The 14,734-nt window shown below is 37.9% G+C and overlaps 1 protein-coding gene and 1 long non-coding RNA gene across 7 annotated transcripts in view; one reads left to right on the plus strand and one right to left on the minus strand.

Moving 5' to 3' along the window:
- LOC118172756 overlaps positions 1-14,734 on the plus strand; it is a 132,934-nt gene that overhangs the window by 89,202 nt on the left and 28,998 nt on the right. The gene's annotated exons all lie outside the window — the stretch shown is intronic.
- ADAMTS18 (ADAM metallopeptidase with thrombospondin type 1 motif 18) overlaps positions 5,534-14,734 on the minus strand; it is an 80,796-nt gene continuing 71,595 nt past the window's right edge. For all 5 annotated transcript variants that reach the window (XM_035336855.1, XM_035336853.1, XM_035336856.1 and 2 more), the window contains 4 exons: positions 13,463-13,654; positions 12,900-13,112; positions 11,302-11,449; positions 5,534-7,685 (listed from right to left, as the gene is read on the minus strand). In XM_035336855.1, coding sequence (XP_035192746.1) covers positions 7,570-7,685; positions 11,302-11,449; positions 12,900-13,112; positions 13,463-13,654 — 669 coding nt within the window. In that variant the 3' untranslated portion in view covers positions 5,534-7,569. The remainder of the gene's footprint in view (positions 7,686-11,301; positions 11,450-12,899; positions 13,113-13,462; positions 13,655-14,734) is intronic.

Here is a 14,734-nt window from a genome sequence, read left to right on the forward strand (position 1 = left end):
GGGGAACTGCTTTCTTTACTCTGGTTATTTCCTGAATAAGGGCGGATAGCATCTATGATTTATATATATTTTTAACCTTAATTAACTTACTTGTACAAAAAAAAAAAAAAAAAAAAAAAAAAAGAGCTAGATTAAGAGCTCAGGAGATCTATACCAGATATATTGTATCAGAACAGTTCAGGTGGCAGAAAAAGAGAATATCAGCATATCCATATCCATGCAGTATCTCATCAGTCAGAAGATAGGTTCCTGTCTATTTTATGTTTCTAAGTTATGCTTCAAGATGAAAGATTCATTCTTGGCCCACACCAAAGACCAGCAGAACCACTTAAGTATGGCTCTAAACAAACACAATCCAATGCAAATACTGTGCAGCAAACACAAGCCCCTTCAACCTTGCCCTTACTGATTACAATAGGTCAAAGCTCAGAAGCTGCGTAATCTCAAACTTTAATTTATAGCTCTGGCATCAACTCTCACCTGTTACATAAGAAGTTCTGTGAACTTCTGGTTTCTTAACTAGCCCAGATGAAGTTTTTTCACCACCACACACAACTGATCTACAGCACAGCGCTGCAGCATGGACACAAACTCTCTGATTTAGCTCTACATTACAAATAGCAATACGACTGGTGAAACTGAACAGGATTCTCAAAATAAGTAAGTTCTAGTGTAGAATCACCGTGCAAAGGAATAAATAAATGGCTGGTGAGTGTCCCAGATGTTAAATGTGTCTTAGTTATGTGTTTTGTTTCAGCTACCTGATAGCTGCACTGGTATGCTCTGGGATCAGTATGGCTAATACAACATAGGGCTAAACCATCGTGAGGTTAGTCGACTGTTTATGATACACGGAGCAAGCTGTGTACTTACCTGAACAAGACACTTAGAACAAGTTCAGGATTTTCATTACAAGTTCCATTGTGGTTGGAAAAAAAAAAAGGGGGGAGGGGGGGTAGGGAGGTGGGGGTCAGAATTAGATGTTAACTGAACACAAGACACAACAAGAATTTGAGTTCAGAACATGTAATATGGTAGAAGTATATCATAGTTGCCCATATACCATCTTAAGGTCTCACTGAATAGTTGAATGCTTTTAAAATTAGATGTTACAGTTTGTTCATAAGCAATTTTGGTTTTGCAACTAGTATTTTAGAAGTGGACACAAAAAACCTCAAAAATAAATTGTGGTAAATGATACAGTTTGAAGAAGTATATCCTATATTTAATTGGGGAGGGCTGTGTTTACAGCCTGTTATTGTCTGTTAGTTGACTTTTCCCCACACACCAGCAAAGACAATAATGAGTAAGTCGTGGTAGTTCTGGGCAATTTAGCATTTGCAATGTATTTTTACAAAATCTGAGATGAACTTTCTGCTGACAGGCAGTATCTGTGTCTAGAAACAAAATGTTCTGATCCTATTAAAATATTATCTATCGATGGAGAGTGCTGTACAGTTAAATTTTTGAAAATTGGACTGCTTTTAATGGGCTTGGAAGTAGAGTATCCTGCAAAGGGTAAAATTATGATTTGCATATTGAATCTTCTCATTTAACTCCCATGGATAAACAGTGACATATCATTAACACAGTGAATAATCTAGAAGCACTTTCCTTTTTGCAGGGTTTGTCTATTTGGAGAAGAAAAAAAAATCTGTGAGATGATCTGTTTGGATGTTAAGAATAAAACACAGAAAACGATCTCAATGAAAAAAAAGTTTTTCAACTGTCAAAAGCCCCCAGAAATGAAAGCTGTAAAGCATTTTCTTTAGTCACTTAGAAAAAATCATTTTCGGTGATGCATTGTGGGAAAAGGCAGGCCTCAATTACTTCTTACTTGTTCAACAGTTGCATTGAATGTACAGTGTGGAAATGTGAATTCTAGTGCGCTGGGGAAGGCATTGCACCAGAACGGTTTTTCCTGTGAAACTGGTCATAACTGCATCCAGGGAAAGCATTAATGGGATTTTCTCTCATCTCTCTTCATGGAATGCAAATTTATCCCTTTCTGTGCTCAGGTGCCCCCCTCTACATAAGATGCACAAGGATCCTGGGTGTCATTACAGGGTCCAGAGGTGAGGAGTCACGATGGTTGCAATACATTACTACCCTAGAAGCACTATGGAAGTTGGTCAGAAATGACATTATACATAGGATTAACTATTTTGTACGAGAACAACTCTTGAATCCAGCAGATATCCTGAATATCTTCAACCATAATCTAAACAGAGCTAGTAAAAGTCTGTAATTTCCATAGAAGTATAGGAATGTGAGCAGGGGGTTCCTGCTTTGGAGACAATGCCTTCAGTTTCTGCTATTAGACAGGCCTGATTCAGGTATTATGATGTTATGAGAGGGAGAAGATCCCAAAGAGGGAGTTGTGTATGCTTTTCTCTGAACCTTGTTTGCTTTCCTTAGGTAAGATTTTCATGAGTAAATATTGCTATTATAAACCCTTTAATATACTTTTTGAATGAGCATTTGTGGCAGCTCTTCTATGCTGTTATGAAAGGATTAGTGAACATTATCACAACAGAATATAATAAACTAACTCTTGGCAGCCCAAGTCACCTACGAGTTAAGGGTTTATCTTAAATCATAGTAGGTACACAGTACAGTGTTAAGGATTAAATGTACGGTGACAATGGCTTGATTTAATGCTTAGAAAGTAACTCCAGAAGCTAGGGTTAACTAAAGGTTCTGCCTTCATTGGCAGAATCTAGAAATTGCATCAGATTCTGTTTATGAGTAAATACTACTGAACAGAAAGTAGGTAAAATAGATACTAGTTTGAAGTATAGGTCTTAGAATAGATTTTCTTTCTTTAATGGAGCATGAGGAAAGTCGGCTTGTTGATACACTGGATTTTGAATTCAGAAATTCAGGTTCCATCTCTAGTTCTGCTCATCCGGGGCATTCAGACAGTTCATGCTCCAGTATCACTCACGGAAAACGAGCAGGCAGCTACTTCTAACCCTGCCTGGCATGTTGACTGTTAGATGGCAAGCTCTTTGTCCAGAGTGTGCTTCTGGTTGCCTCCATCCAGGGCAGAGATAATGACTTTCCATGGGCAATGCAGTATAAATGTTGACAACAGCAACTGGCATTTGTACCATTTGCAGTGCAAGCCTGGGAATCAATCTGTCTGCCACTGCCAGCTCTCATGTTATTTGTAAGTGTTATTTGTAACCTGCCAGATGAAGAACATATACAAGAAGAAACATATACATTGAAGAACCAATTCCAGCATGGAATGGTTGGGATTACAGCCCAACCCTGGTCTGGATTCCTTCTAAATAGAAGGAGGATAGCTGTGCTAGTGGTGCACAACGTGAGGAAAGCAGAAAGGAAGGTCAGCCTGATTTGGCTGATGCTTGTATGAGATTGGTGAGGAAGGGATTCAGGGTATTTTTTACCAGCTGCATCTCCTTATTCCAGAACTCTTTTTAATGGAAAGAAGATTTACTGCCTTGCCAAAACCTCACATGTCTGTAATCCCTGATAACTGCCAGGCTAACGGTTTGTATAATTCATATTTCTTGCTTTCATCTCATGATAGTCACTATCTTGGTTAGGACTCAACATTGAGCACACCTCATTTTTGATTCATACCACTGTATCCCAGCTTCCCTACTAACTTTCCCTTCTATGTTCCCCTCAGGCCTTAGCAATGCTTAGCATTTCCTTTCAAAACAGTCAAGACAGACTTCCTCAACATTTTGCTCTTTCAGATCTTATCTGCATGGTGTTTCCTTTGAAATGTTCTGCAATGTCCAGACAGACAAGGACCCACGAGCAGCGCTTCAGATCACAATGATCTCACTGTTAATGCTTTCTTTTCCTATTGTTCCTTATTGTATACTTGGGACAGTAAGCCTTTCATGGTGTGTATACAGTGTTGTACACAATGGAACCCCAGCGACTCAGGGCTGGACATCTATTACAATAGAAATAATAATGTTAATTTATTTTATGGATACATTTGAATAGGATTTGCTGAAAAAATAAAGGAAGTACAGGATATGGATCGTGTTACCATAAAACCACATGCAGCAAAATGTTCATCTGTCTCCAGCATTTCATGTCTTCTGGGCATCCAGGGTAGGTGACTTTGATTTACACAATCAAGCCATTCATTAAATATCTGTTTGAGTTTTAGGCAGATGCATCCTTTACCTGAGTGATGAAATCTGACTACAGGAAACAGAGTTATTCCTTTGTGAAAAGACCCCATTCTGCTTTATAAAGGGAGCCTTGCAGCAATATACTTCTAGAAAACTGCCAAGCTTTGTATACCAAATATCGTTATAAGGGCTTAGCAATATAACAGTTGTGGACTTGGGGTTGATCCAACCACACAATAGCACATCTTTATGCAATACTTCCTCTTTCAACATCCATCTCCAGCACTGTAATTCACTGACAACCGTCAGTTAATTTTAATTCCAAAATTCTAGACCAGAACACAAAGGAGTTTTGAGCCTGAAGTCTTGTGTGGACATATTAATTATTTAAATCACTAGTCCAAATCATGTTCAAAAGAGCACTTGCTGGGAATCCTTCAGGAGCAGACTGATCTATTGTTTATTAGTGCCTACTAGATTATAGTGTAAGTCAGAAGTATGCTCAGTATTTCTTACCAACTCTGTGAAGCTTGCTGTTGTCAGAGACCTGCATGGTGGTGAATGAATGGACAAGTTGCAAATATATGTTAGAGAGTATATGTAAAATGATGGAGTGAACAGATGGAGTCCCTCCTATTTCGTATCAGGGACTGTCATGGAAACTTCATAACTGAGTCATTTTTAGAAAACTACAGTATCCCCAGGCCGATAGGAGAGACTGTAAAACCTAATGCTTAGTTGAGTGAGGCTTCTTGCAAACCACCTTGCAGATAAATACATACAAGAATCGCAGTGGTTCTATGATACACAAGTTTCTGCTGTCTTTTGCAGGTGAAGAGGTGGGTCAGTTTTGTGTTGCATATAGGGAGGGAACTGTATTTTTGTGTATTTTAGCTTCTGTATTATGCAAATAAAAACACGAAATTATGGCCATTTTGCCCTTTTGTGCCAGCAGTGGGCACAGTCCAGACTAGCCACTTCAGTGACAGGATAGTCTTGCAAGTGAGAAACATCATCTACTCTTGAAAGGCAGCTACAATATATTCACTTTGTTGACCAGCCAGTGGTGCATTCCACACTTACCAGTATAATAGGACCTTCAAAAGTAGGCAAGTTTCACATGACCTTAGAACATATGCCTGACTTTGAGTCCCTGAAAGCAATGACCTCCCCCCATTCATCATAATGGCTTGTAAACACTCAAATTCAGTGTTTCTAGGGTTCCCCACCAATATTAACCCATAAAAAACCTGAATGGTAAGGGCACGGACAGGCAGTAGAAGTCATACTCAGCTATGGTGGCTAAATTTCCAGTGTCCCGAAGAACAAGCTTTTCTTTTGGACAGCTTTTGTTGCTGTCCCCCATAGAATTGGGGTAGGTTCAGAGTCACAGACATAAGACAATTACATAGCAGAAGAAAGCAGGATAATGTTTTACTGAAAGATATTATGGCACAATCAACACGAATGCAACAAAACTCATATACACCACTTATATTACTTGATATTTACTTATAACCTCCATATTTTATTCATGAATTTTACAATTCCAAATATAATGAAACAGTTAGAGTACTTTATTACAAAGCTTATAAAATAATTAAATATTACAGTTATATTTTTTTGCTTTTTTTTTACACCATAATTCATATTTTGTGACACTACCATTTTCTTTTCTCAGTTTTCACTTAAGGAAGTGAGCAAAGAAATATAAAGGAAAAGCTATGCATTAATAAATTAATTATTTTACATCAAATAATAAAAAGGGCACAATTATAAAAACAAAACAAAACAAAAAGTAGTTTTCCTAGAAAAGAGGTTACAATTATGCAATGTTGAATAACAAGGCAGAGTGGTGTAGGTTGAGATATGTTTCCAATCACCATTTCTTAAAGTATCATAGAATACATGTTTTTAATTTAAATTGTTGCAAAAGGAACTGATAATTTCAAGTGACCACTGTCTGGCATTAGTGCTGAGCTGGCTAATCTTATGCTGAAATGATACTTTAAAAAAACAGTAAAACTGAGCTACATTCATCAAAAGAAGTTGTGGGATTGGGTGGAATTAGATAAATATGTCCCTCATAGGCACTCCCCAGAAAATTACAGTACAACACAGCTCTGTCTCAGAATGGTTTTGGCAAATAGGTTGTGTTGGGTATTTTTTCAATGCAGAAACTTTTAAAATTGTACCATTTGACATACAGTGTCACCTAACATCTTGATACTGAATGATTACAAATATCATTGTGTTTACATTTGTTTTGTTTGCTGGTGGATTCTGAACTAAATAAATGTTTTATGAGAATGTATAAAAATAGAAATGATATCCATTTGGTTAGAGTAAATCATCTGCTTAGCATTTGCAATTTTTTCATATCACCTATGTGAATAAATAACTATTTAGAGAAGCTTGGCATGGATTGATGGACTGCAATATTCTTGATATTTCCTTTGGGCAACAGATGAATCAAAACTTGCAGAGATTTGAGATTAAAAGGAAGACATTCTTCAGTATCTTGTCATTCAAACAACCTAGCTTCTGAAAAAAAACTACTTTATCAAGTTTAAATTTTAAATTTACATATCTAATGAGCTTAGAAAGTTGAAAACATAACCATTGAGCTCAATAAATCTGAGTTCCTTGAGTTAGTTGAAATATGAAATTATATTTTACTTGTAACAGAGCATTATTAAAAGTCCAAATATTCTAACGCGGAATATTTCTAGGAATATATTTCAAGTTACTAGTTAACCACCTCTGAGTTTCTACACAAAGCAGAAAATGAATTCTTCAAAACAATAAAAACATAAGCATGATGCAAAACTTGCTTTTCCAGCAGCAAGTATAATAGAGAAGCACCATATATCTTTGTAGTGCACCATTTACTTCTCGTGGTCACACATGTGACACTGGGTTCTCCAACCAACAGTCATTTGAATGTCTTTCTGTGAAAGTGGCAGTAAGCAGCTTCCTTACCTGGGGATGATATTTATCATAAAAGATATGAAAGGAAACACTTCTGGTTGTGTGATCTGTCATGCTGCCGCACTGTAACCTTATTCCTTGAGATCCCAATCTCTTTTGCTTGGCATTCAGGTAAATTAGCCAGAAAAAGGAGTCCTTGCCTTAATTTCTTCCTCATAACATATGACACTGCAAAATGACACTTTTAAAGAAAGAAGAACTGCCTGTTGAGTCTCAGTGTTCAAGTGATCCATAGTACCCTGTACTTTAGTGAGGTCAGCAAATAAAGAAAAAAAAACATTCCTTTTTCAGTACATATCCAACCAGTACTGTACCTCAGACATACCCTTAGAAAAAAATGTCTCTTCCGTCAGTGGTTTATGTGGCACCATGTCTTGGCTCAAAGCAAAGTTAATTTCAACATAAATTGAAAAAGAAAATCCCGTCATTGAAGAGTTCAGATAACACACTGCTATCAGTTCTTCTTTGTGCATGATTTACAGCATTGCTTGCCGTAAAACTTGTGGTTACAGACGCCATGCTGGGGTACCAGATGACACCAACTGAAAAAATCCACACAAGAAGGATCATCTGAAGGAGAGAAATCCAAGCAATATGTTAAGACTATGTTTTAGCAATTCTACAAATCAGGCGGTAGTTCAACAAACTTGGATGCATTTGGTAATGTTAAAAATATGATGGGTTACTCAATTCAAAGAAAACGAACCATGAACTAGCTTCCATCTTAAAAATTCAAGTTTAATTTTCTAAGTGATGCTGATAGAGCTAATACAGTAGGAATGTCAGAGGCTAAAGGAATTAAAAAATTCAGAGCACACTTTGAAGTTCAGGAAAACAGAATGAAATGGGAATTTGACCACTAACTGTAGTGGTGAAAAAAGTCAGTTTTGATACATCAGTGTTTTCATCTCTGATTATAAATGCACTAAAGCCAAGTACTTGTATAAATGAACCCACTTCAGTGCTCCAATGCATGTTGATACCTGCACTGCATGGAGTTCAGCTGTGCTTCATAGTCTCAGCTTTGAGTTTATGGGTATATACAAAGAAAATGCATGGAAAATTGAATGCATGGATCATAGTCTGTCATGTGCACAAAATGCTCTGCTGTGTGTTTGTATTCCAACGCTTTCCAAAGTGACTTATTTTTTTCCTTTTGTTTATGTAGGGAGTTTAAGGAATCGCTCTTGTAATTTAAACATTTAAATTAGGTGGCATGAATCAGGCTTTTAGGACTTTATGCCATGCTGGTGAAATCTTAATTAACTAATAGGGTAAGAGACAGCTGACAACATTTTGTTCTGAAAAGCATAGTTTTTAATTGCAAAAATAAATAAGACTTTTCAATTAAGATTTTATTTCACATGTTTATGTACAGATCGTTTATACATACAGCCCAGTTGCTTTAAAAAACATTTCATAGTTACTGCTTTCTACTGTTTTGTAGTGGATGCTTTACTTTTCTTTAAAAGAGCAAAGTGATGATTCATACGGATGATTTATAAACAAATTCACAATGTCTGGGAGAGCAGTAAGACATTTAAATGAGGTTTAGCAAAATTTATAGCTAAACTGAAATCTCCTATGAGCATGGGAAAAGATTCCATTCTGCTCTCAGAACTACTGTTTACATGGTCAATAAAAGGAATTTACAAGGAGACATTGAAGACGATCTAGCCACCGTTGTCTGCATTCTCAGATCAGCTAAGTTGAGTCATACAAGATATATGCTCCCTTACATAGCGTAGGCAACTTCTTCATAGTTTGTGGTTCAGGAGTCATCCCAGTCTCTTTGTATGAATTTATTTTGATTATTCACTGCTTCATGTTTTTTTACTTACATTTTATGATGGCAGTGGTGATGTTGTATACCTTTATCACTCTCAAATTCGTTTGAATGAATATCAAAATGAAAAAAATATATATATTTCTCAATCTTACCTATAAATGTTATCTAAAGACAATACTATCCTTGAACAAAAAGTTTTCTGGGAACTGGCTGGCTCAGTGTCATACTGTAGCCTTCCCACTCTACCATGCTACGCTTCTACTCTTAATTGAATGTCAGTAGGGATGGAAATGGTAGTTTAGCACCAGCTTTCACTTTACTTCATCTACTGGCTCCCTACAGAATTTGCCACTGGAAGGACCCAAAGCAGACAACCAATAAAGACATGTACAGCTCAAGGCAAGGAAAGCTGTTCTAAGTCAGAAAGATCTCTGCCATGTAAGCATAAATTTTCAAAAATTGCAAACTGCTTTTTTTTTTTTTTCAAAAAAAAAACTTTTTAAGAAATGAGAAGGCAATGTTAATAAATCTTTATCCCCCTTCTGAAGACTGGAGTGCAATGCTAACATTACAGAGGTGTGGCCAAAAACTTTACTCTTGGGACTTAATCCAAAGACTATTGGAATGAACACAAAGACTCCCTCTAGCTTCATGTGGATGTGGATCAAGCTGTCAGTTCCTTATTTCAATTTACTCAAGTATTTACATGTTGGTTTAATTTTGATTGATTTCAAGCAGTTGGATATGTTAGGAGTTATGGTGACCGTAACTGCATCTAATGGATGGAAATGACCCAGCTTGTCTAGGAAAGTGTGTAAACTCTCCCTGAAACATTAATTTCTTGACTGTGATCACTGAGCTGGAGCTACGTGGCTGATAATAGAGGCTGATTTGCTTGAATGTGATTCCAGCACAGCTGGTTCCCCCTCTTTTTGCTGCTTTAGACAGAAAGTTAGAGAGCAGTGAGGAGATAATTGATCTCCAGAGCCTGACGACCCAGTTACAATAAAGGTGAAAGGGCTTCTGCAGATGTGAGGCAAGAGAGAAACAGGCCAAGGCCAAAATTAATAACAGGCATTATTTCAGCCTTGAAATAAAGCAGAGGGAGGCTGGGGTGAAAGAAAAGTGCTTGCTGTATCATGATAGAAGAGGATGTAATACAGAAATTCTGAAGTACAACAGAACTTTGGAAAGGTTCATTAGCATTTGAATTGTTCAGAACATTTAACTGTAGAAGCAGGTCAACTGTTCCCTTATCTCTTTTAGGACCATTTCATCTGTATATCCTAGTTTGGATTCAGGCCCCCAGATATCACAGTTTGATAATCTGTGTGTCTTGAGTTGCTGTAGTAGAATGGTCTAGTACATAAGATATCACTGGGTTTTACAGGGTTTCTGTGCACAGTGAATGTCACAAATCAGTAGAGACAAGAGGGAGTGTTGCCTAATGTCAAATTACAAAATGCAGGGCCAGAGCTTGACCTTTGCCCCCAACTCTATTATCTTCTTCTGGTAAAAAGACAGTAAAGGTACAATATTTTGAAAGTTAATATTTGAAGTGCTCTAACATGCCTAGGTAACTGTTATTATATGGGACAAACCTGGACCTCGTGAGCTTTCTTCCTCAGTTGAGGAGTCACAAACTGTACCAGTCTGTGAGCAATTAAACTGGATGGTGTGAATGCACCTCTCTCTTATTTTTTGGTGGTTCTGAGAAAATTCCCATTCCATCTTTAACACAAAGCCTCTTACTCTTCCTGCTCCTCCAGAATTGCAAAACACAGTGAAGTGATGGGGAGGGATATAGCAGACACAATGGCAAGGATTTCATGTTCCCTGTCTGCACGTGCCATACACTGATCAGGAGGAGAGAAGAGAAAGTACACTGTAGACGAAGCATTTTCAGACAGCCTGGAGGTGGGTAAAATCTGAAGCTTGGGTGGACTTTAAAGCACTAAAAAATAAATGGCAATTTCTCATTTGTTACTTCAAATGTCACTATTTTTAATGAAAAAAGAGTATCAGCATAGGACACTCCGATGTGAATCAACAAGATAATCTGAAGGTGAAGCTCAGAACCAAGCTGTATAACTTTAAAAAATATTTTTAAAACATATCTTATTTTTTAATAAAATTATTTTTTTAACATTTTAAAAATGTTTTATTAGTTATAAGTTTGCTTTAAGAGAGTTCACTCCGAGAAGAGAGATACTTTGGTATTGGAGAGTAACTGTAAAGCTACAAAGTTCGGAAAAAAATCATTTGTGCAGGAACGTGCCAAATACTAACCTTAAGAGGGTGTAACTGGAAAAGGTGATTTTTACTGGATATAGAGTATATCTATATATATAGATATAAGCAACCAACCCTGCTGCAGCATGTAGAGCTGAGTTTTACCTCTTTTCACAGGGGCTGGGCAGAAGTTAGTATTGCAAGCTCTCAGGATTGCTGGTTTCTGATGGGGCAAGCACCCAGAAGCTGGTCTCCCTTGGCGTAGGCACTGTACACTCCGGGTTTGCACTCCCCCTCCACATGTTACTGTACACTGTAGACAGGAGGGAAAAAATAAATAAATACAATAAAAAGTGTCTTTAATTATAGGGAATCTCTTAGATCTCATGAAAGCCAAAGGAAAAAGTTTCAAGGGTTTAAGATGAGACTTTCAGAAAGATTTCAGGATCTGATGTGTTGATGCTCAGCAATCCCCATCAGGACCAAATTTTCAAAGATGTGTGCATCTGTTCTCCATGTTGAACCATTTTGAAAATGTGGTTATTTAAGGACTCAACTGAAAATTTGGTTCTTTACTTAGGCATCTAGACATAAACTGAATATTTTAGAAAACCTGTTCCTGATTGTCTGCACTGATTTCTTTTGAACTCTGAGCCTCTGGTCCCAATCCTGCTGTCTGAACAGAGATAAAACTCCCACTGGAACCATAATTATGGCAGTATCTGGGGAAAAACACTATGCATTTGCAGGAAGATCTATGAAGTATTTTAAAATGAATAAGCATTTTACTTCTATGTGTTTCATGAGAAGTTGTCTTTAAGATAAATGTGAGCGTTTTCATCTGATTACAATTGTCAGGCATACATTGTTTCATGTAAATGTTATTAAATGAGTGTGTGGCTCATTGATATGTGACTCATAAAGTAGATAAGTTCCAGAAATACAGAAGCTTGTTTGCAAGAATGTAGGAACAAATACAGACTGATCCCATAATTAATCATAGTATTTAGGGAATTCCAGGCAATCTGTGCTGGTCCTCAAATCCATTGTGCATGTAGCTATGCAATAGTTCAACCACAGTGCAGTTCGAAGAAGACTGAGAAGGAAGTATTGGGACCAATCATGGAATCTGGTGCCTCTGGAGCACAAAGAACACTTTAGGGTGACATTCTTCAGATAAAGGGCAAAGAAATGAACTGCACCAAAATACATGATGGATAAGGACCAGCTGCATCATGCTCCAGAGGCTGAGTGATATGACCTTCCTTAGGGAACGGCTGTGTGCAGGAGACACCCGTGGGCTGTTAGCACTGGGGATATCACCTCCTCTATCCTCCTCCCTACAGCTGGACATTTTTGACTACAGCACAATTACTGTAAGACTCAAGCTAGCTTCAGTTTGGGTAGCTCAGACTCACATTGCCCTAAAGTCACTGTGGCATAGTCTTTAGCATTTTAAACCATGGTGGATGTTTATGCAGCTCCAGATAGCACCCATTCTGTGGCATGTGATACCACCACTTCTCTAGGGTTGGTGCTCTCTAATACCACCTTCTAATTACAGTGGATACGCTGTCCAGAAGTCAGCAGTCACTTTGCAGTTGTTCCATTCTTTAATGCTGTGTACTAGGGTATGCTACTTGAACTACCATGCAGGGAAACTTGCTCCTTTAAAAACTCCAGAAAATCCAAGATATGAAATGCTGGAGAGACAGTGCTAGCTGGGACTGGGAGAGAGAGGCAAAAAAGCTTCCTGTTCCTACCTGCTGCCAGGGTGAGGAATACCAGCCAGATACCATGTTATACAATGTTTGTGATGGACAGGCTCCATTGTTACAAGTTTCTTCCAGGTCTATGTTTGGTTTCTTGATGTTTCTACATCTTCTCTGAGGAAAGGTGATCAATTTCCCATGAATGCTTTTCTCACCACATTTTAGTTCTCGCTTGTGTACACCTGGGCCACAGGAAGCTGAGCACTGCAAAACCAACATATACCTTTTAAATCTATAGAAACGCCCTCAAAGGAGGCTGCGCTTTGCTCAAGACAACTCAAATTATGTGAAACTACAAAAGCATTACTAAAACCACAAAGACCGCTTTCCACAATGTGTAAAAAGAAATATGAAGCCAAGTCAGTGAAGTCCAGAAAAACAAATAGACTACATCTAACTACACCTGAATTTAAAGAACTGTTTTTATAGTGGCTTGTAAACAACACCTGATTTTCAAATGTCGGCTCAGCTTCTTTTTCCCCACACGGTTTCTGTGCGCCCCAAGTCAAGACCAGTGAAGGAAGATAGTGAGCTATGTAGCTGTACCACTTTACCTCACTCCAGGAAGAAATCACCCACTGGAGCCGGTCATTTTTGGGGCAGCGTCCTAGCACACAGGTCTGCTGGGATTCAGGTTTATGGTCTTGGCTGCACATACTATCAGGCAAGATTTTAAGCTTGGGAGAACCAGTACTTTTGCAGTAGACATCCCGTTTCTTAACACCTCTCCCACAGGTCTTGGAGCACTGTGATGGAAAGAAATACTCATTTGAGCTACAGGAAATGCAAACTAACATTATTTGTATTTTACAGCAAGCATGGAAACCATGGTTAATGTACTCTGTAGCTGTCATTATAATGCAAGTAAACTTGAAATTCAATTCGTAAACACATAACAGCAACATCTGTGTGTTGCTTCTAAAGAATTGTTGTAAGTACTTTTGTAATGTAAACTACAAGCTCTTACAGCCCCCATGTGGGACAGATAAGTAATATCTCTCTTCCATAAATGAGAGAAGTTAGACTTGCGAGCAAAATTGTTTTTCCTTGGACAACATACTTGAAAGCTGGTTCTAACCTCCCCTCTGAAGATCTCCCCCAGCAAGATGTTCTCAGCTGTTTGTTATTTTGTCCTGACATAGGCCCAAGGGTATCCAGGGAATCTATACATAACTCCTTCACGAATTAATCTCACAAGACAGAATCTGATACAGAAAATGGTTACGATGTTTGACCAAAGATTGCAATGAAGTTTAGGACAAGTCACCAGTGAACAAATGTGTATTGCTGCACCGTGGTTTGATTGAAAAGATGTTCCATAGTTTTCATTGACTTGGCATGCAACAGAATGCAATAATGAGCCATTTCTGGTGAAATGAGGAAATAAAGAGCCCTGAAATAATGCTGCAAGCTTTCTGCCTTGTTGCATCCTCTTCCAAGTGTTCTTCTTCTTACTAATAATTAACAGGCACATTCCAATGTGGAATACCACATTATCACTATACAAATTAAATCACAAATGTTTCTAAAAGATTTCATGAAAGCAGAGTTGCACTGAAGATGCAACAGAAATACCTGCTTACTGAAAATCTGTGGTTGTAATCTTCCCCCCAGACAGACAAAAAAATCATTTGAAATGACTCCCTGATTAGTGAAGAGAGACTGGGTATTTTGCACTTATTTTTCTTTAACTCTTTCGAGCCTGTGATATAGGAGCTTTCAGCTGACTCAAAATCTTCACCAACTTGTTCAACAGGCCTGCTCGCTACATTTAGGCAGGACTTGTGGACTTAATTTTCACAGGCTTATTTGAAATCCCATCTTGA

Source organism: Oxyura jamaicensis, chromosome 11 (assembly GCF_011077185.1).
Source record: "Oxyura jamaicensis isolate SHBP4307 breed ruddy duck chromosome 11, BPBGC_Ojam_1.0, whole genome shotgun sequence".
NCBI lineage: Eukaryota > Metazoa > Chordata > Aves > Anseriformes > Anatidae > Oxyura > Oxyura jamaicensis.